Source organism: Momordica charantia, assembly GCF_013281855.1.
Source record: "Momordica charantia cultivar OHB3-1 chromosome 2 unlocalized genomic scaffold, Mcharantia_2.0 BLBB01000002.1, whole genome shotgun sequence".
In the NCBI taxonomy this organism is placed as follows: Eukaryota; Viridiplantae; Streptophyta; class Magnoliopsida; order Cucurbitales; family Cucurbitaceae; genus Momordica; species Momordica charantia.
Genome location: NW_028275160.1, coordinates 8320246 through 8342085, shown reverse-complemented (window position 1 = coordinate 8342085; position 21840 = coordinate 8320246). Strand labels below are relative to the sequence as shown.

The following is a 21840-nucleotide window of genomic DNA, read 5'->3' as shown; positions in this document are numbered from 1 at the left end:
AAGATTTCTTCTCGATGACTTCTAATTTACGGCCTCAGTCGAACTGATGATGTTTTAAGAGGCGTTGTTGAATCTGAAAGCCCGTCTCCTGTTTCTTGGGGTACGAAATGGTTGCGTTTGAATTTTGTTCACGACTTCTGTTTTTTTTTTGGGGGGGTTTCTGATCAGGCGTTCTTCTTTCACTTGGTTCATTTGCGTCAGTCGAGGATTTTAGTGTCGCTAATCTCCATTTTTTCTGTGTTCTTCTCCGTTCCGTGTTCATTTACCCATCTTCTTCGCTATCTAGCTTCTCCAGGCTATCTTCACTGCTATAAATTTGGGCTTTGCCGACGTTGACCTTTTTTTTTTTGTTAGTTGACACTTAAAAAAAATGTAATTAAATTTTAACCTTAAAATAAATTATTTAAAATATATATATTAATTAGTACAACTACAAAAGAATACACATTTCCTTTAGTTTTTCTTTTATTTTTATTTTAAAAATACATATATTGACATTTATAAAATGTCAACTTACATATATATTAAAATTGACACGATAGAGTGTCAACTTTTAGACTTTTGTTGACGTCAATGACGTAACATTCCGTAAATTTTTGTAGTCCCCATGTTTTTCATATGGTTGACGGTCTTTAGTCGTCAATATTATCCTTTTTATTGATGGCTAAAAAATTGTCAATAAAACAGACAATATTGACGCGTTTTAGCCGTCAATTAAATACGCATTGTTGACATTTATTAGCCGTTAATAGTTATTGTTTTTGTTGATGATTTAATAGGATCAATTAGAAATATTGACTGTTAATATCCGTCAAGTATACTACATTTTAATTGATATTTTTATTGACACATTTAGACCATCAATATTAAATTTAATAAAACAATGTCGTTGAAATAATATTAAAAATTTATTTGATGAATATATGATTTTTTTTTGAAAAGTCATAATTAAAAATAAAAGATTACTTTTAATTATACCTTTTCTTTTGTTGGAAATTAAAGGTATTTTGTTGAAAGTCATAATTTGGTCCATGAACCTTCTTTTATTTTATTTTTTTATTTTTTGAGAAACACGTTTTAATTCTGTATGAAGTAAAATTTTGAATAGAAATTTTTATCTAAATCTTTAACTTTTGAGAATTTAGATTTTTTTTCCCATTAGATTCTTGCCCAGTTTTTTTAGAATATTAATTTGAATTTTTTCATAAATTAGGAAAAATAAATTGATATCTATAATTTTTATCAAAAAATTAACAAAAGAAAAATAAAACAAAAATCTATTAGAAACGCAAAACCAAGATTCGAAACCGTAACGTTGAATTTGTATATCCAACCTAAAGCCAACGGACCAAAACAACGTTTTGAAGCTGTAACATACTTTGCAAATATAGTCACGTAATTGTATTTCAGGTAAATCAAATTAATTAAAATTTGAAACCCTACGACCTTCTCCCCCAATTCGACCCGTTCTCTTCCACTCTCTCTTTCCAACCAGCCCCACCCTCTGTTTCCATTACCCTCAACGCCGTCGTTTAGCGTCGCCGCCCAGCCTCGCTGCCGTCACTACCGTCACCACCGTCGCCCAGCCTAGCCACCGTTTCCCAACACTGCCGTCATCGCGCAATCCCGTTGTCTAGCCCCATCGTTCGTTCATCCCTCCTCTCTCTCTCTCTTCTATCTCTTCTATTTTACTTGTACAACATTAGGGAAACTAAATTAAAATTTTAGGGTTAATTAGAAAGAAGAGAAATTAATTAATTGTTCCCTCATGCCTTAAGAAGAGAAAGAATGGTTTTGAATTGGTTAGGGAAAATGTTGGAAATGTGCTTCGTAATTGATTACAATCTTTAGAGTTTGTTCTTCTTTAGCGGACACAATCGGAGTTAATTTTAAAAGCTTGTAGTTTAAGTGAATTTCATTCCCATCTAAATCACATACGATTATAAGATATAATTCTTATCTGGATAATTATTGCTTCTATTTTGTTGAATTCCACTGATCTCTTACCGATTCTGTGAACTCAGGTCGAGAGGATTGACGTGGTAGAAATTGCAGCAGGAAGTTAACTTAGTTATGGGGTTTGACAACGAGTGCATATTGAACATTCAGTCTCTGGCTGGGGAGTATTTCTGTCCAGTCTGCCGCTTGCTTGTTTACCCACATGAAGCATTACAGTCACAGTGCACTCACTTGTATTGCAAGCCTTGTTTAACTTATGTAGTTAGCACGACCAGGGCTTGCCCATACGACGGCTACTTAGTTACAGAAGCAGATTCTAAGGTTATATCTTTTATTTCTGTGGTCATAAATTCTAGTGCTTGTGTTACATCTATCTATATTTATGCCAATAATTTCACTCTTGCAGCCGCTTATCGAATCAAATAAAACCCTTGCTGAAACCATTGGCAAAATAGCGGTTCATTGCTTGTATCATAGGAGTGGATGCACTTGGCAAGGGCCATTGTCCGATTGTGTAACTCATTGTTCAGGATGTGCTTTCGGCAACTCCCCTGTTTTATGCAATCGGTGCGGAATTCAACTTGTACACCGGCAAGTGCAGGAGCACGCACAAACTTGCCCAGTGAGTGCAATTTTGCTTTTATTTGTTTAGTTACTATTCAGTTTTGAGAAAAAAAAAAGATAGAAATAACTAGTTTTCATTTTTATTTGTGTTTTTGTTAACTTTTGTGTATGTTGTTGAACCGCAGGGTGTGCAGCCTCAAGCACAGCAAGGGGACGGTGCTCAAAGCACCACAGCGAGTAGCACGACAGCTGCTACTGATCAGGTCCAGTCTGCCTCCATGTCTGGAATGGCTAAATCTCAAGCCCAATCTTCGCAGAGTGTTGCAGTTGGTGCTCCTGGACAGGATACCAATCAGCAGGCTAACGCAAGTTCCCAGGGTCCAACTGTTGTTCAAGCTGCTGTACCAACTTCAGAACAGTGGTATCAACAGCAACAACAGTATCAGGAATACTATCAGCAGTATCCTGGATATGATCCTTACCAACAGCAGTACCAGCACTACTACCCTTATCAGCAGCAAACGGCTGTTCCGTATCAGCAGCCACAACCAACTCAGGCTCTTCCTTCCCACATGGCTACCCAGCAACAACCTGCGTACATTCAACCCCAGCCTCAGCCTCAATCTCAACCGCAAGTTCCAGTCCAATCCCAGTCCCAACCCCAGTCCCAACCCCAGTCCCAACCCCAGCCTCAATCCTTGCCACAGCCTCAACCACTAACTCAGCCACATGAAAATTCTCAATCACATATGCACGTCCAAACGCCTGCAGTTGGTCAGTCTCAGAACCAGGGACAAGTTAATCCGCAGCAACAGCTGTATCATGCTGCAACCCCACATTCTCATATCCAACCACAGGGTCACCCACCAGCTCATGGCCAAACACAATCTCAACCTCAGGCATATCCACAAGTTCAGCCCAATTCGCAGCAACTTGTCCATATGCCTCAATACCAGCAGCCTCATTCACAGATGCCACATTCCCAGGCCCAAAATTCAGCAACAGGTCCATCCTCCTTTCCATCCACAGCACCATCCTGTTTCTCAGCCACCACCCCATTCACAACCACCCGCTCAACACCATTCTCAGCTTCCTAACCCACAGATTAACCAATCTCTATCAATGACGCCTAATGCACAACCCCAAACGCAGAATCCCCCGACGTATGCTGCAACAGGTTATCATTCTTTTCCTCAGCTGCAACATCACCAGCAAATGCAGTTGGGAGTTCCTCAAAGTGTCCTACCGGCACATCCGCAAGGTGGGGCTCACCAACAATCCCAACCACCAGTTCAAATGCAGTCTCAATTACCACAACCACCTCCTATGCGTCCACCTCAACCTCCTATGTACCAAAACCAGCAACATCCACCAATATTGCCTTCACCTAATCAGGTTCAAAATGTTTCTGCAGCACAGCAGCTACATGTACCCTCCCAGGCCCAACAACCTGGACAGCCAGCAAACCAGCGTCCTGTTATACAGCCAGTGCAACAACCTGCATCCCAGCAAGTTGTGCATCAACAACAGCATTTCGGACAGCAAGGGCAGTTTATACAGCACCAGCTGCATATGACACCTCAAATGCGTCCACAGGGACCTCCAAGTTCATTGTCACAGCATAATCATGGTTATGCGCATTTGCAGCATAATATCAATTTGCCACATGGCATGCAACATAATCCGTCTTATTCACAATCTATGGTTGGTGTTTCAGTGAGGCCAACACAGTTTGGTGCTAACCAACCAACTATGAAACAGGGACATGCATTTGGTAATAATAATAACCAGGTGCAGATGCCAGATGGTTTTGGTGAACGCAAAATGGAAAAGAGCCTGGATGGACGAGAGGGTGGATCATCTTCCCAAAAGGATGCCAAAAGAGCGGCAAATTATTTGGATGTATCATCTAAAATGGGGACGACAGATGCTGGTGAGTTGAAGACTGAAAAATCTATAACTAATTTGAAGGTGTCCAGTGATAAAGGTAGATATACTACTGGGGATAAAACTATTCAGGCTGATGCATCTGCTGAAAGTGCTCCACAAATGGGGGCAGTAGACTCTAATTTGCATGTAGGTGACAATGGTAAGCCTTCAATCAATCAGGTTGAGGTAAAGGTAGAGGCAGCAAAAAGTACTTTTGATCATTCGAGCAATGATAAATTGGGAGAAGTAAGAGTTCAGGACCAGAAAGATATTAGCACTGAACCTAAGAAAATGGAGGATCTTGCCATTGAGAATAAAGGAAGTCAGGAAGGTTTCCTTCAGAAGATTTCATCACAAGACATTGAACAAAGCGAAGAAGAAAAGAGGATGCTGACTGATGCTAGTGGGACTCTGCACCCTTCTGCAGATGAGGGCCCACAAGCTGTTACTACTACTACTACATCATCTTTAATCCCTGTTAGTAGTCCTGACAGTACAAAACCGAAGCTGTTGCATCAACATGGCTATCAAGATAAAAATTCCTCTCAAACTGACGGTTCTCAAAGTGGCACAGCACAGCCTTCTCATCCAGCTTCTCTAGTTGCTCATACAAGACATCAGACACCACCAAGTAGTTATGCGTCATCTGCACTTCAACAAGGTGCGACAGCATCTCTGTTACAACCACCTCCTCCAGGACCCTTCCATCATTCACAGGTTTCAAATAATCCTTCCATGCAACTTAGGCCTCGGGCTCCTGGCTTGGTATCTCATCCTGGGCAACCTTTTAATCCATCTGAACCGTTCCTTCCGGGTGGCATTCCTGAACCTGCTTCTGCTCCATCCTTTGGGAGGGGGCCAAGTCACTATGGTCCTCAGCAAGCCTTGGAACAAGCCGTTGGTCCTCCAGGATCTTATAGTCTAAGCCAACCACCTACTTCTCAAGGGGTTTCAAAGCTGTCTCTAGGTGATCCTGTTGGAGCACACTTCCGTGCAAAGCTTCCAGGGGCTTTTGATTCTAGGGTACAGCTGCATTCTCATGAAGCTCAAATTGGTGCTCAGCGTCCCATTCATCCTATGGAAGCTGAGATATTTTCTAATCAAAGGGCTAGACCTGATTCCCATCTTCTTGGAACAATGGAACATCGTCCACCACATCTACCAGGGATTCCTCCTAACGTGTTGACTTTAAATGGTGCCCGAGGTCCTGACTCCTCTTCCAAACTTGGCTTGATGGATGAAAGGTTTAAACGTGGGCACGAGGAACAATTAAATCCCTTTCCGCTAGATTCAGCTCGGCGTCCTATTAATCAAGCTGACTCTGAAGATGTTCTCAGGCAATTCCCGAGGCCTTCTCATTTGGAATCTGATCTCTCTCAGAGAATTGGAAATTATTCTTTGAGGCCCTTTGACAGGGGATTGCATGGGCAAAATTATGAGACTGGTTTAACCATTGATGGTGCTACTGCTTCAAGAATCTTGCCTCGTCATATTGGTGGTGTATTACATCATCAAGATGCTGAGAGACCAATTGGTTTTTTTGAGGATTCTATTGGACCAGCAGACCGAGCTCGTGGCCATTCTGATTTTCCTGTACCAGGGAGTTATGGTCGGCGTTATGTAGATGGATTTGCTCCAAGAAGTCCTCTTCATGAATATCATGGACGTGGGTTTGGAGGTCATCCTGGGTTTCCAGGGTCAGCAGATGAAATTGATGGTCAGGACTTCCCTCGTCAATTTGGTGATCCACTTTCATTCCGTGAGTCTAGATATCCTATTTTTCGTAGCCATCTGCATAGAGGTGAGTTTGAGGGTCCTGGTAATTTTAGGATGAGTGAACATGTAAGAACTGGTGATTTAATTGGACAAGATAGACATTTTGGTCCTCGAAGCTTGCCTGGGCATTTGCGTTTGGGTGAGCCAGCTGCTTTTGGTTCACATCCTGGTCATTCTCGAATAGGAGATTTGTCGGTGCTTGGTAACTTTGAGCCATTTGGTGGAGGACATAGGCCAAACCATCCTCGACTTGGTGAACCGGGGTTTAGAAGCAGTTTTTCTCGTCAGGGTCTTGCAGATGATGGTAGATTTTTTGCAGTTAAGTTCCAATGTCCAAATTTATACATATTTTCTTATCTTCCTGTATTTCTGTTTCTATCCCTTGTTTTCTGACTTTTGAAAACCTTCAGGGAGATGTTGAATCTTTTGATAACTCAAGGAAGAGGAAACCAGTCAGCATGGGTTGGTGTAGAATTTGTAAATTAGATTGTGAAACAGTTGAAGGCTTGGAGCTGCATTCACAAACAAGAGAGCACCAGAAGATGGCTATGGATATGGTGCAGAGCATCAAACAGAATGCAAAGAAACATAAAGTGTAAATATCGCATCCTATTGCTAAAACTGCTTCTCTGTTTTATTTTTTTTTAGTTTATGTTAATTATAATTCGATGTATATTACTTTCTCGTAGAACTCCAAAGGATCACTCCTCTGAAGATGGCAAGTCAAAAAATGTTGGTCTTGATAGCCGTGGGAAAAAGCATTAAATTTGCAACTCGTCTCATCACAATCATGGACTCTATTTTACTGGGTGCCAATTTTGTTTCCTTGGTATTATTGCATCTAGTGATATAGGTGATTCCCCTTCTATACTTATTTTCTTCATTTGGGTGGTTTATGCTAGTTCTGTTATTTCAGGTTGCTGCCATGTATGAACTATGAAGATGGTTTTTGGGGCTGAAGTTCTGTGGCAGTTAAGTTTGTTGGTTTTGTTTTTAGATTACAATATTTGGCTCTGGAATGGGTTCATATGGACATCAACGTCATGTAGTAGAAGTTTGGTATATGGCTATCACTTCATTGTGTTTATTGTTCTGATGGCATGTTCTTTTCCTCTTCCTACCTACCTCTTTTCCTCACACGACCTTTAAATGCCATTTAATCTGAAACCGTATTGGTACTTCAATCAACATTATGGGAAACATATTTTATTTTTCACTTGAGAAGATTTCTTTTGGGTGTTGAAACCAAATAAGATTGTTCGGGCTTGTGTGCCTTTGGCATTAGGGTAGGTGACTCTTGTTGTCTGGAAGAGAGAGTCCTTGAATGCATCAGTATTTGACATGCTAGATTTTGATACAACTCTTCATGTCTTGTATACCAAGTATCCTCTGTTCAAAGCAAAATTTCTCCAGGAAAGTGTTTTTAATAACCCAGTTTTATTATTTTTTTCACCTTTTTCCTACCATTTGTTCAATAATTGGGATGTATTTTTTCCATTATTGGCTTAAAATGGTGAAACAATAGAACTACGAGGCTAAAAGCTGAAGTGCCTTATTATAACAAATGGGCTATCTCTGAGTTCGGTTAGTCTTGAGTAGTTATTGCTTTTAAAGGAGTTTATACCACCCCCACCACCACCAAAACTCAAACAACAACAAAAATAACTTTAATTTCATTATTGTTCTGAGGTGTAAGAGAACTACCCACTGATTGTGTATATTCAAGTTGTCCTCGTATGCCAGCTTTTGGACTTCTGAAGCACTTACTTTGGAACGTATTTTGGTGCTTATATTGTTTTAATGGTGAATTTAACCAAGAACAGATAACTTTTTCATATCCTCCTTACATAAAATTGCAACATGAGTACAGAGTGAACTTATTGTATTACAGCTCCTAAACAGTGATCATTTTAACCTTTTTTCTTTCTATATTTATTTAATTATAGGAGTATGACACTTTTGTTAAGTTTGAAGGTGGCACTAGTTCTCTTTGGGGATAAATCTAGGATACTCGTTTGCTCAGGTTTCTGATAAAAAAAAGGATACTCGTTTGCTATGAAACTATGAGCACTCCCTCTTAGACATTTCCTCTATCATGTTTTAGGTGAATTAGATCTGAGCTAGGTATGAGGGGAGAAAAATTACATCGAGAGGAAATTTACATGCTGGTGTTGTGAATAACAAGGGATGAACGGAGGCAAGATATCTAAGAAGACATAGATTATTAATTTATAATTGTTGTCATTATAAAACGTGCCTATGTTATCCTCTTTTCATTATCAATGAAGAGGTTTCTTCATTTAAGAGTTTAGTTAAGTTATTCAGCACATGACCTTACTTGAACAGGATCTGTAAAATAGGTTGTACAACTGTGGTTCTAAAGTTAAGTTATTCAGCACTTCATGTGAAGAGAAGCTTGCTATAGGACCTGTTAATTTTGTGGTACATGTTGCAATGCCACCTAAGATATATTAGTGGCTTCTTTATACATAGAAGGAACTATAGCTGACAGCATTATGTCATGATTGGTGGTTTGGAAAGAAGATAAAATATTATGACTTTTATGATAAATAACCTGCTTACTTTTGTTACATGACCTAATGCCTCCGTTTATCTGGTCCAACAAATAGTAAAAACTGTCAGTTTTCATCTCCTTAAGTGGGGACGAGGGTTAATACTTCTCTTTTCCCAATTAATGTAGGATTTATGGGATGAGCTTTGTTTAAATTTCTGATTTAGTATCAAGTTTGAGGAGTATATTTCATCAAATCTGTTTTTACAGACTATTGTCAACTATTTATAGAGCAATCAAGCTAACAGCCCTAAGTAGCTAGCTGTAACAACTGAACTAACTGAAGTGGCAACTAACTAACCAAGTAACCGTTGGACAACTAACTAACTAAGTAGCCATTGGAATGAAGTTAGCAGTTAGATCAAGTCTGTTTACAAAGTATTTACAGCTTATATCCTCATCAATTTCATTGTTGAAATTCATTACCGTTTCCAAGTTTGTGTTCATAATGAATATTTGATGATTATTCCATCATAATTATTTAAGCTTCCAAGGTCAATACTTAGAGTTGATTTTATATTTTATATTTTTTTTTTTGGTAAAATTTCTTTTTCGTAATAGATCTTTCAATTCGACCTGTACTTTTCTTGGGCGAAGGAGACTACCAAAATGCTGAAAGTTCTGTGGAAAGGTTTATCAAGTCATCTTTGTTTGAGGTGGTAAGAATGTGTTTGATGTAAAAATGCATTAGTTGCAAATTTCTTTTGCTGTGTTTTTGTTTAATAACCTTACATTGATGTTGAAATTCTGTTCCTTGCACTATTGACTATTTTTTCACATATTTCATTACGCTCAGCTTCCAGCCACAATTATTATTATTATTATTTTTTAGTACAACAAGTGGGGTGGGGGCATTGAACTCGTGACCTCTTAGTCAAAAGCAATTACGGCTGAACTAAGCTTATGTGGGCTTCTGCCACAATTTTTATTAACCCTCGTGGTTCAGAAACCTTTTTCTTCTTCGTTGAGCTTCAGCTGCCTCCTGCTTGTTGCTATCAGCATAGTTTTGCTTCATAGGTTAACCTGCCAGTGTCAGACCTCAATCTTTGCTAAGCTATATTGCAGAAGAGTTCTGCCAGTTTCAAAAGCTCGTGTTTTGACATATCTTGTTTCTTTTAAATGCTTAACCTCTTTTTCTTCAATCGGCAAGTGAAATATATTACCCTAAAAAACTGCAACAGAGTGATATTAATAAAAGGGGTGATATTTTGCAGAAGAGTTCTGGAAGTGCTGTAAGAGAGAGGTCCTATGCACCAGCTAATTTATTCGTTCTCATCTCTATTTTTTTCTTTTTTGGAAATATATATAAATATATATATATATATATATTTATATTTATATTTATATTTATATATATATATATATATTTGTTTAGTAAAAAGGTACAGCCACAATCTATTAGTTTCCCATGGGAATTTACAAAGTTTTTAGAACTCAAGGACCTATAGGTACAACCAATAGGACAAATCTTGTTCAAGTAAGATCATGACCAACAAATGATAATTAGAAGAATTCGTGGTCCTCTTCCCAAGCCCATGCACTTCTCATTGAAAAGCCTTTGATATCTTTTTAACCATAGTCTCCAAGCAAACCACCACGTGATCCAAAAAATTTTTCCTTTTTCTTTTTCCTTTTCTTCGTCCATTTTTTTTTACCTACCCAAGTCTGGGGAGTCAACAAGTATCTAAGATGTATAATAAGTTTTTTAAAGACAGGTCTCTTATTCAACGAATAACTCTTCCCCCCTTCCAATTCTCCTATCCTCTCAAGAGTTTCCTTCTGCAACAATTAGGAAATTTTTTTTTTCCCTCTTTTGAGGGACTTGAGATCACCCTCATAGAAATCAATCATTGACGCTAATTATTTCGAAAGGACATTCAATGGTGCCTAACCATAGCAAGGATCTGAAAGTTTTTTGTTTGTCGAAAGCTTCCCCCGTTGATTTTGAGGTTCAAAAAGAAGAATTTCAAGAATTTTCAATGAAGTTTCATCTTTCTCAAAGGGTTATCCATTCAATTAACGAAGGCATTGTCAACGAGGCTTTAGAAGATTACTTTTCAGATTATTCAAAGGATCAGGAAGTCAGTCTTAGTAGCATAGAGTCAAATTAGGAAGTCAGTCTTAGTAGCATAGAGTCAAATTTAGAAGCAGGAAGCGACTTTGGAGATTTTTATTCTTTTCGTTCTTCCTTTTTCTCGGAAGATTCTGTCGACTTTTTAGACATTATTGAAGATCTTTCTTTTCTATTCAACCTCTTAGATGTTTGATGGTTTGTTTGGTGGTTGTTTAGACTTCTCTTATGTTATTACTTTGCAAGCCCTGAAGAAGTTTTTTCCCCTTTTAAGTCTGCTCATTCCAAATTTGGCTTTAGGTTTAGTGGGTTGCTTTTGTAGTTTGTAGTGTGGGGTTTTGGCATTTTTTTCTATTCTCTTGTATCATTTTCATGGTGGTTCTTTGTTGGGTGTTTTTTTTTTGTCTTTTTTTTGTTCTCTTTGGGAGTTTGTATTCTTGAACATTTTCTTCCTTTTCATATTATCAATGAAAAGTTTGTTTCTTGTTAAAAACAAAAGTTTTTTAGAGACAGAAATGAAGATTTCATTGATGGGATGAAATACAAATTTATACATAAAAGAAAGAGGATGGGGCCTCCCATCCACCTAAGGTGGATTACAAAAACATCTCCACCTAGAAGCAAGAGTAGTAAGGCTTTTGAAAGGACGCCAACATTTACACCAATATAAAGGGGTAAAAGGACCGATTCCAAGAATTTGTTGTAAGAATTGTGGAGTCGTTGAACATGCAGTTGTTTCTCTCACACTGGAGAATCCAAAAGAAGGCTTGGTTGATAAACAACCGTGGGTCTTTTTTCCATCTCTAAAGGGATGGCCAAGTAGGATATATGCCAAAAGGGCAAAAAGTCTTGGATGTTGGACCATCCAAAAGCTTCCATCATATAAGCCCAATAGCAATAAGCAAAAGAGGAGAAATTAAAAAGGTGGCTTTTAGATTTGAACTCTTTTTGCACATGGCAACCCACCTGGACGATAAAAATAGATACTACCCTTGCCCTTAGTTTTTTTCTCCTCTTTTTGGATTATACTTCGAGTTTCTTATCCAAAAAAGTAAAATGACAAGGCATCCTTTCACGCAGTCGATCACTCGTGTTGATACACCATGGTTAAGCTCCCATATGAAACTATTGATTTTTTTTAGAGCAAATGCCATCTCAAATGATGCTGTATAAAATATTTTGCTTGGAGCCTTGGTTGACCTTCAAAGCAATATCTAGTGATTAACTGAATTTCTATGAAGGTTCCAAAGGCCAAGCCCAACTATCAACTTCCTCCTTGAGAACCACCCAGGATAGCAAGTGTGATAGTGTAGCCCATTTCAAAATCCTGTCATCTTTCCAGAAATCCAACTCCCCAGCTCACGAAGATGGGTATCAAATCAACTAGAGAGCTTTTTTGTAACTCCTTTGATTCGGGATGTTTTTCCCTTTTGTATATCTCTCTCTCTCATTTCATTACATTAATGAAATCGTTTCTCTTTCTAAAAAAGGAAAATGGGTATTGAACCTTAGAAATTGAGGAGTTTGTACAGTTGAAGAGCTCGAGTTGTGACAGCAAGATGCCCCCTCCATTCCAACAATCATGCCAAAAGGATGTATTTGTTTCATTACCCCGTTTCATTATGATCTTCCTACCGATGATACAGTTCAGCTTGGATGAAGTGCCATGGAGCTTTGGTAGAACGTGTATGGGTGGGGAACGAGAACGACCGTATGGCTCTATGGAGGAAGGTAGTATTTTTCTTTCCCACTTTGTGCCATTACGACGATCTTCTTGGAGAAAGGCCTCCCACAGAAATTGACTTCGTCCCATTTACATTGTGCAGCCAACCTCAAATTTAGGGCCTTTGCACAGGAAATCTCTTTACACTCTTCTCCAAAGTCTTTACTGCATTCGAGAAAGCATTTTTTTTTTTATAAGAAACAGAACTTTCATTATCAAAAGTAAAGCATTTGTAGAAGAGATATAATAGATTGGCAAATTATATAAGGTGGCTTGGATAAGTGTATGTTGGCCTCCTTTGGAGATGAAGACATATTGTCAATTATGGAGCTTATGACAAATTCTCTCTAAAATAGGGGTCCCAAAAGGGTTCGACTTTTTTTTTTTTGATAATAAACAAAGATTCATTCCAAAAGAAAAGGAGTCCAAAAAAGAGGCATACAACCTAGGGGCGAAAGGTTGAGAAGACCCTCCCCCAAGAAACTAAGATACTATACAATCAAGGAATTCCAACTCTGAAGAGTCAAAAGAAAACCATAGTTACAAAAAGCCTTCTTGTGGATTGAAGCCCACCAAGAAGCCGTATGCCTAATATTCACACAAAATTCTTCAATAGAGCTCTGTTTCTCTGCAAAAATTCTGTTGTTCCGTTCCTTCCAAACCAGCGAAAGAAGAGCTCTCGCGCCACAATTCCACAGGATGAAAGATTTTTCTTTTAACAAGGATCCTCCAAAGCCTTCTTCTATAAAATCATCTATTTTCCTTAGTAAGCAAAGGGCCAAGTCTAGATAAGATGTCAGGTAGTTCCATGCTTTAGCTGCAAAGGGACAATGTAAAAAGAGGTGATCCACCGTTTCTGTGTTCTTGAGAGACATCCCGCACACAGAGGGAGAGAGGGTTTACTGAGGTAGTTTCCTTTGAACTTTTTCAGCAGTGTTTGTGCCCCTATAGAAGAGAGTCCAGAGGAAAACTTTAACTTTCTTTGGAACCCTGAAATTCCAGATTAGAGAAGCAGTGGCTGCATTTAACTTAGGAGAGGGGGAGGTGAGAGCCATTAAGGCCGATTTCACTGTAAAAACTCCTTTATTATCAGCAGTCCAGCACAAGGAACTTCTGATGGAAGGCCAAGATAAGTCACTGGCGAAGAACCCACTGTGCATCCATAACGAATAGCCAAATCCTTTTAACTCTAATTTGTCCATTTGACTCTTCAATTCAAACTTGATTTCTGGAGTCCTTTCTAGTTAGCTTGCCCAAAATAGTGAGTGTTCATTGATGATAGAGGAGGTGCTCTTTTGGCGATAAGGGGCGTATCTTGTGGCATTGTGCCTTTTTTGCTGTTGAGTGGGGGTTATCATTTGAAAGGAATAGGGGAGTCTCTTAGGGGAGCGAGGGAGGTTATGGGAGGAGTTGTGGTCTTGTTAGATTTAATGCATCTCTTTGAGCATCTATTTTTGTGGCATTTTGTAATTATCCTTTAGGGCATTTTCTTTTGGATTGGACCTCTTATTTACCTAGCTATAGCTAGGTGGGTGTCCCTTTTGTTGGGCTGTTTTTTTTTAATGACCTTTTGTATTATTTGCATTATTTTATTTCTTCTCCATGAAAGCAATTTTTTTTATCAAGCAAAAAAATTGTTAATGCCCAACAATCAACATCTCACTTTTGTTGTAATTTATATTCATACCAGAGGTTTTCAAATAGGGAGATGGGGTCAAACAAATTTACGATGGATTGTGAATCAATGGATAAGAAGTGTAAGGTGTCGTTTCCAAATTGAAGATGATTTATATTTATATTAAGAGAAACTTTTCCAATGTTTATAGCTTTAGTCATCCATTCCCGTAAGTGTCCCATGAGATAGGAGTCTACCGAGTACTGAGATAGAATTTTTAGGGGTGGAGAGATCTGTGGGGTTTGTTTGGGACCTGACGAGGTTTAATATCCTTGTGAGCTTCAATCTCTAAGGCCTTTTGTAATTATCATTCATGTGTTATTCTTTTGGATTGGAGCCCTTTTCTTTAGTGGGCATACTCTTGTAGGGCCGTTTTTTTAATGCCCTTGTTCTTCTTCTTTTCATTTTTCTCAATGAAAGTGTGGTTTCGTATTAAAAAAAGATAGTTCGAAATTATCATAAAGAGAAAAGCCTAAAAGGTGATAGCGGGCCACCATGCGGAAGACCTCCTCCTCGAGGCCTCCCATTAACGATGATGGAATAATTTGCACTGGTGATGCAACCGTAGATCCTCTTCTTCTGTAAAGATATCTTCCAAGTATGATTTGATGGTGTTCCATGAGTTCTTTAAGAACTTGGCAGTGAAGCCATCTGGCCTAGTGATTTGTTGCTACCCAAAGAGAATACAATATTGTGGATCTCTTCTTCTGTAAACATACCTTCCAAGCATTGAGATTTTGCTTCGCTAATAGAGCTGCATTCAAGATTAGTTGGAAAAAAAAAGGGTGCCTTTGTCTTTGGTGTTTAAGTTTTGGTAGAAATCCAAAATTTCCAGCTCAATCTCATTCGCCAACAGGTGACTAATGACCCTCTCTGGAAAGGATTTTTTTTTGTAATTAACTAAGATATTTCATATAATGGAATGAAGAAAAATAAAGTTTTATAATTCTAGGTTGTAACAACAATAGAAGAACAAATAGAAACGATAGAATCTTTAGGGGGAATTTGCCTTGAGAGAATCTTTAGGGAGAACTTGACCTGTTTTTTTCCTACTTTGTGGTGAATTTGGTCTGAAAGAAACTGTAGAATCTTCAAGGGTGTGGAGAGATGCAAGGAGTATTTGAGAGCTTATTAGATTTAATAAAATAGTTTATTGTGGGGGGTTTTGAAGGAATTTTGTAATTATTAGTTAGGTGTCATTCAAGGAGCTCCTTTCTCTAGGGGGTGTCCTTTTGTTGAGCTGTTATTTGTATACCCTTGTAAATTATTTTATTTCCCTCCATGAAAGTTCGATTTCTTATTAATGAAAACAGTGGAGAGACAAATGGTCTTGATTCTTCTTTGCTTTCATACAAAGTAGACATCAGTTGAGATTTATAGGCATATTAATACATTTTTTCTACTGCAGCCTATCAAATAAAAAGATTAATTTACTTTGGGCATTTTGATTTCTAGTACTTAGCTTGCACTCACTAAAAGTTTACTATAATGAAAATAACAATAAAAAAAGATAATTATTAAATTTATAAAAAATGAAATAAGGGAGAGTAAGTGTGTGTATAGAGAGATGATTAGTGAAACGTCGTGGGTACGGAGAGAGACTTGTAAAAAAACGTGCGAAGCGAGATTAGTGAGAGAGTGTGTAGAGGGAAATTGGTGAGAGAAAGTGTGTAATATAGAAGTTAGTAAGAGAAAAGGTGTAATGAGAGATCTGCGACAAAAAGTTTGTAGAGAGAAGTTAGTGGAGAAAGAAGAACACATTGGTAGAGAAGTTAGGGTGTTAAATATGATTAAAATCACCAATGAATCTAAGAACTTAAGCTGATGGGTTCGGATAAATTTAATCATTTATAGGATATAACACTCTCATTCACTCGTGGGTCTGAAAATTTGGATAAGTCCCAACAAGTGAAAATCAATATTAAATGGGGAGGAAATGAACAATACAGGAGTTCGAACACAGGTCCTACTCAAATACCATGTTAAACATATGACTTAATCATCAATAAACCAAAAAACTCAAGCAAAAAACTCAAGCTGATGGGTTAGGGTAAATTTAATCATTTATAAGATATCTAACATAGGGAAAGGAAATGTGTGCAGAGTAATTAGGAAAAAAAATGTGGGTTTTAAAACTCTGTTTAGGCTAAAAGCACCGGATAGAGCACCAGTGGGTTGTTTCTTTGAAAAGCACTTCTAAGTGTGTTTTTGCTCGTTTCAAATTGTAGCCAAACATGAACATTTGAGGTAGAAGTGCTTTTAACTCCTTTAGACTTAAAAAGTACTTTTTTCCATAGTTAAAAGCCCTTCCAAACAGATCCTTCCTCATTTTAGTGCATTAATGTTTCTCTAATCTCCTCAGTTTCCAAGTAGGTTAGTTTTCATCTCAGTATCAACTTTCAACCCTTTGTTTTTCACCCCAATCTTCACTTACCCTTTTTAGCTTAAGGTTCCACCCACCACCATAGGATATCTAACAGCAAGTGATTAATTGCTCTCTCAGGCATCTTCCTAAAATTTGGGGTTTTTTCCCTATCCTACTTAAATATGAGAATGGTTCAAAGTATTTCCCTTCAATTTAGCAATGTTTCTCCATTGCTAGTTGTAGTAGGAGTTTTTCTTGGGAAATATCTCATTTTGGGTTCTTTTCCTGGGACAAATTCTCTTGTTTTGTTGTATTGTATGAGATGGAAGGTGGGACCTATTTATGGAAAGATGTTTAGTTAGGAAATCATTTGTTTTTTCTTCTAAGTTTCCAGATATTTTCAGGTGGTTCTAATATTGTTGGTCCAAATTGCCTGTTCATTTGAATTATGAAAGTATGGTTTTTCATTAAAAAAAATAAAGGGAAAAAAGATAATTGTCTCCTCAATTTATGATGCTTGGGATAAAAAAAATTGAGTGAGTTCGGTAAGAAGAAATCTCAGGAGAGAATTTAGGAATTTAGTTCTTTGCTTTGATGGAACGTTTACCCCAGTCTTTCTAGTAGTTATATGGTCGGTGCCTTCCTTATACAAGGAACTTGTTAGCCTTCCCTTATTATCCATATCTTCGTGCAAAGCTTGCTGGAAGTCTAGAACTCCCAAGAAGTTCAATGTGTTAATAAAAAGATCTCGCTTGATGGTGGCTTAAACATTGCTGAAAATTTGTAAATGAGAGCACATCAGCCGATTGTAATACACAGTGTTTGTGATTGTGTATGAAAGTTGAAAGATAGTAAACGCCAAGATCGTATCATACTTTCATTGCTCTTACTTTCGGAAGCGTGGCAACACTTGTGCAATTGTTTTCAAGATTCTGGGGTGTTAGACAAAAGGTTCCAAAAACAATATCTTGCGACCTCTTGGAGGAGCGGAGTTCAAGAGTATATTTCGGTGAATGCACTAAAAAGCAACAATTTTAGAAATTTGGTGTGAAAGTAATCAAAGGATCTTCATAGACAAATCTCTAGAATGGTTGGAAGATTGAATATAGCTAAACATAAAGCCTGTATCTTATCTTCTTCTGGTACAATATATTTTCTAAATGATGTATTTCGGGATTGGGGCATTTCTTTCGAAATAATGTTCTGTCACCTATCTTTCTTGGTTTGAGGGGTTATTTTTGAACTCCGAAAGGGTGTTTTTGTACTTTGATTGTTTATGAAACTTTTCTAGTATCCATGCAAAGTTTTTGTTTTTTAAAAAAGAAATATTCTGCCCACCCTTAGCAGTAAAGAACAAACTAAGGAAAAAAAGGGGCATGATACCTTTCCCACATTATCCTTTTAGTAATGACTCTGTTTCTTCCTTAGCATAAATACTGCAGCTAGAACTGATCAGTTTCCTTAAGAAACTGCCAAGCTCATTTTGACATGAGGGTTTCGTTCCTTTTCCTCAAATTGCCCAGTTCTTTAAGATCTTCAATTTCTAGAGGCCTGATCACGCTTCAATTTGTAGATGCTTGCCTAGGCATGGCAAATATAGATGAGCTAGGTTGGTAGACTCGTTAACAGCTTAGCATAATGTAAATTTTAGACTAAAAACATCTTTCAATTTAGCTAGCCCAAATAAGATAAAATTTAGGCACTAGCTTCATGACTAGCTTCTACTACGTCCTCTACTTAATTAGTCGGTATATTAATTCAACATATTAGAGTCCTCCCTTAATCTTAAGGCCAGAAGATGTTTCAATGATTTTGAGTGCCCTGAACATATTATGTAATTATTTCTTCTTTTTGGGATAAAAGAGTGAGTTTACCGTTGGCCTATTGTAGCTTATCCTTCTCTCTGAGTTTCCTATAACTATACCTTCCAAAATGCTTCCTAGAGCTGGTAGCTTGCCCTCTTGTGATGAGGGGTGTTTTTTTGGCTTGCTGGTTTTGTGCCATTTTATGGGGTCTGTGGTCGGAGAGAAATAAAATAGAATCTTTAGTGGTGTGGAAGGATCCGGGGAGGAGCTTTAGTCTCTTGTTAGATTTTATGTCTCTTTGGACCTTGGTAGTTAAGAACTTTTTTAGTTATCTGTCAGGTCTCTTTTTGTTCGATTGAAGCCCATTTTTGTTTTAGTTTGGCTCCTTTTGCTATTACTGTATTTTTGTATGCTCCTTTGTATTCTTTTATTTCATCTCAATGAATGAGCGATACCTTTTTTTTTTTAAAACTCCAATGATTCATTGTTCAATCAATCTACTTATCGTACCACCCACAATGAAGAAGAGAATGGCCACTGCCTTAATTGCCTGGATGCATTTATTTTGCCTCATTGGTTTTGGGTTGCCTGCCTTAATTCTTAGATGCATTTATTTGCCTCCTGGGTTTTCTGATTAGAATAGTTGAGAACTTAAGTTCCATGAATTCATCCTTCAATCCATCTGTCCCACTTCGCAAAGCCTCATGAGCAAAGTTAAGTTTACGATTTAATTAGCTTTTACTCCAACACAATCACAAGCCTATCTCCATCGAAAACTTGGATTCACGAAGTCTAGCTTATTGGCCTGGCCTACTTATATAGGTATTTGTGATGGACAGTTTGTTAAGCATATTTAGAATGCATGGAGGCTGTGCTAGGACTGCCTTGGGCACCAAAATTGAAATCTAAGAAGCTTGGACGTGTCCGGCACTTATTGGACACGTATTAGACACATGTTAGCTCAATTGATGTATGTCACACACAAGTTGTTTGATATATCAAACACTTGTAGGACAAAATAATAAATTTTGAGAGCGAAATATACCAATTTAAGCATAAAAATACATAAGCTTATTTGCTTCGAATCTCCTTCTAGTGTAACAATGATTTATACTTTAAAAATTTATATTTTAATAAATATGTCCTTTCTTTGATCTATACTTCTTAAGAAAGGGCTTGCAAACGAATCAAAATAATTTCATTAAAGAGGGAATTACAGCAGAAGTCTGGATAAGCGCATAATACAGTTTTTAATAATGCAAGAATGTTCATGTGATTTTTTAAAAAATATTTGCATCTGTAGTGAAACTTCGTATTCAGGCACCTTTATTCTACCACAGTATTGGAAACATTTGGCCATCTTGAGGGATTTTTTAATATTTTTTTTCTTTTCTATAAGAAACCATTTATTGATGGTATGGAATTACAAAAGGAAGGGAAAACTATGATCTAAGGGAGTTACAAAAAACTTCTCCAATTAGATAAGAATTAGATAAAAGAGAAGCTACAGTGGAAAAGGGGTGAAATTTTACACGAAGTATCAACCAATAAAACTACCACATAAAAAAATTGGTAATAAGAACATGCCACAACCTTGTAGATTATTTGATTTCTTTCAATGACCCATATAAAAGCTGAAGGTTTTTTTATTTTATTCATCAGCCTCTTCATCATCATGTTTCGGCTTGATTGATAACGATTCGAGACTTCAGTCCTTGCATATGTGTGTATATATATATATTTTAATTTCCTGAGCATCTTGTTATTGATGTTATGTTAGTGAACTTTTGTTCAAGGGGTTAGAGTTTATTGGTGAGTAGTAATGTTTCTGCTGCTAGTTGAACATACTTTTTGTTGGGTGTTCCCTACTTTCTCAGGAGAGAGGTATGTCTATGTATGGATTGGTGTGATGGGATTAATGTTCTCCCTTCTCTTTCATATTTCTCTCTCTAGAAACTTTGTATTTAGGAACTTTTAATGTTTTTAGTTGTCTCCAATTCGAGCAACTTCGCATCTTCTCGAAAAGATTAAAAAGGAAAAAAAGAAAACCCCAAGAGCTGGGCCAGCTCATCTTCTGATTAAGTTTGTTCCTACTATTGAAGTTTGGAATTTTGTTCCAATTGGTTGTGTCCTCAGATCTTAGGAGGTGTTCAAAATTTCAAATTGCTAGATATAGTCAAGATTCTTATAGTTAAACGGAATCTGTTAACATTATTTTGGTTGGAAATGAATGTTGAATGAATCCTAGTTTTCTGAGTCTGAAAATTACAAGGGTCAGAGTTTTGACCTTGGCTTTGAACCTTGAGAGATGCGCTTGTTGATAAATCTTTGAGGGGACTGTTTGGAGGATTGTAATAAACCACCAATAAAGAATTTCACATTTGCATGGAGTAGATAACTTTTTAGGAGGATGGTGGATTTTCTTATAGAATCTAAGGATTACTTTGGCAATAAAATATGAAGGATAACATAATTTTATTGCATTTAGTACTGATGTTAAAGATTGAAACACTCTATTAATATTTTGCATCTTCAATAAGCTTTCTGATTCCCAATAATTGAAAAGAACAAAAAAGAAAAGAAAGAGTTTGGCCAAGAATCTTGCCATAAAATACATAATTTATTTTTTGGCCAAAAGAATTGAACAGGGAGTTTGGAGATATGACAGTGAATTTATTCGTATGATTATTTATTTATGATCTAACTCTTTATTTAACATATTTGATTTAAAGCATTAATAGGTGGGGCTACAGAATCCAACTCTGCATGGACCCTTCAATCTCGCTGTTGCTGCTCTCTCTCTCTGACGTGTAATTTTGGACCATAATTCCATAATTATGGCTGTAATGATTCAATAACCTTCTGTTCTTAATTTCATTTTCTCTCTTGTTTAATATGCTTCTTTTTTTTTAGTAATGTTTAACAAATTAATTTTGTATCCAACACGTTTTGATCCTTCACTTTTGAGTTTTATCTTTTATTTTTATGAATCTTTTGAATTGACATTTTTATAGTTTAGGGATTTATTACGAATTTATTGAATACAAAATTTAACTTATAAACTTATAATTTAACTTAAATTATTTTTGAAAAGATAGTCTTCTTTTTTTTTTATGAAATAAAGGTGGTTTCTTTGTCAATCAATGCATAGCTGGATGGTTAAGTATGGAGTAGTTTCTATTATCTACTAAGGTTCAAAGTTACAAGAAATTACTTTTTAAAATGTTTCTTGTTTTAAATTTCATCTAGTAATTTATTTTTTTCCTTTCTAATTTTCTCTCTAACTTTATTTATCTTTATTTTGTTCTATTGATTACTTTTTTGTCGCTGTAATTTTTGTAATTTGTCTAAATTTTTAGTCTCCATCTCTTTCTCTTTCTAAATTTTTTTCTCTCACTCTA

General features: G+C 37.0%; 1 protein-coding gene across 13 annotated transcripts; it reads left to right on the top strand.

The window, feature by feature from the left end:
* The first annotated feature begins 1455 nt into the window (after positions 1 to 1455).
* On the top strand, positions 1456 to 21429 carry LOC111017167 (uncharacterized). 13 transcript variants are annotated; one of them, XR_015789466.1, is made up of 9 exons: positions 1456 to 1644; positions 2025 to 2280; positions 2366 to 2581; positions 2709 to 6546; positions 6639 to 6823; positions 6918 to 7037; positions 7145 to 7199; positions 9362 to 9459; positions 21172 to 21429. XR_015789466.1 is itself a non-coding variant. In XM_022292847.2 (7 exons), the coding sequence occupies exons 4-6, from the start codon at positions 3253 to 3255 to the stop codon at positions 6991 to 6993; spliced, it is 3555 nt and encodes a 1184-aa protein (XP_022148539.2). In that variant the 5' UTR covers positions 1456 to 1644; positions 2025 to 2280; positions 2366 to 2581; positions 2709 to 3252; the 3' UTR covers positions 6994 to 7037; positions 7145 to 7444. The 13 variants fall into 13 exon arrangements, 2 of the variants coding, with proteins under 2 accessions (XP_022148539.2, XP_087977335.1); XR_015789461.1 differs by having other exon boundaries at positions 6918 to 7057; XR_015789463.1 differs by having other exon boundaries at positions 6918 to 7081.
* Positions 21430 to 21840: the final 411 nt, after the last annotated feature.

What these genes read in the sequence shown, in the direction of transcription:
- LOC111017167 (XM_022292847.2), top strand. Translation starts at nt 3,253, where the DNA reads ATGAAAATTCTCAATCACATATGCACGTCCAAACGCCTGCAGTTGGTC. An exon ending in ATGATGGTAGATTTTTTGCA is followed by an intron (nt 6,547 to 6,638) that starts GTTAAGTTCCAA and finishes GAAAACCTTCAG; the next exon opens with GGAGATGTTGAATCTTTTGA. An exon ending in AATGCAAAGAAACATAAAGT is followed by an intron (nt 6,824 to 6,917) that starts GTAAATATCGCA and finishes ACTTTCTCGTAG; the next exon opens with AACTCCAAAGGATCACTCCT.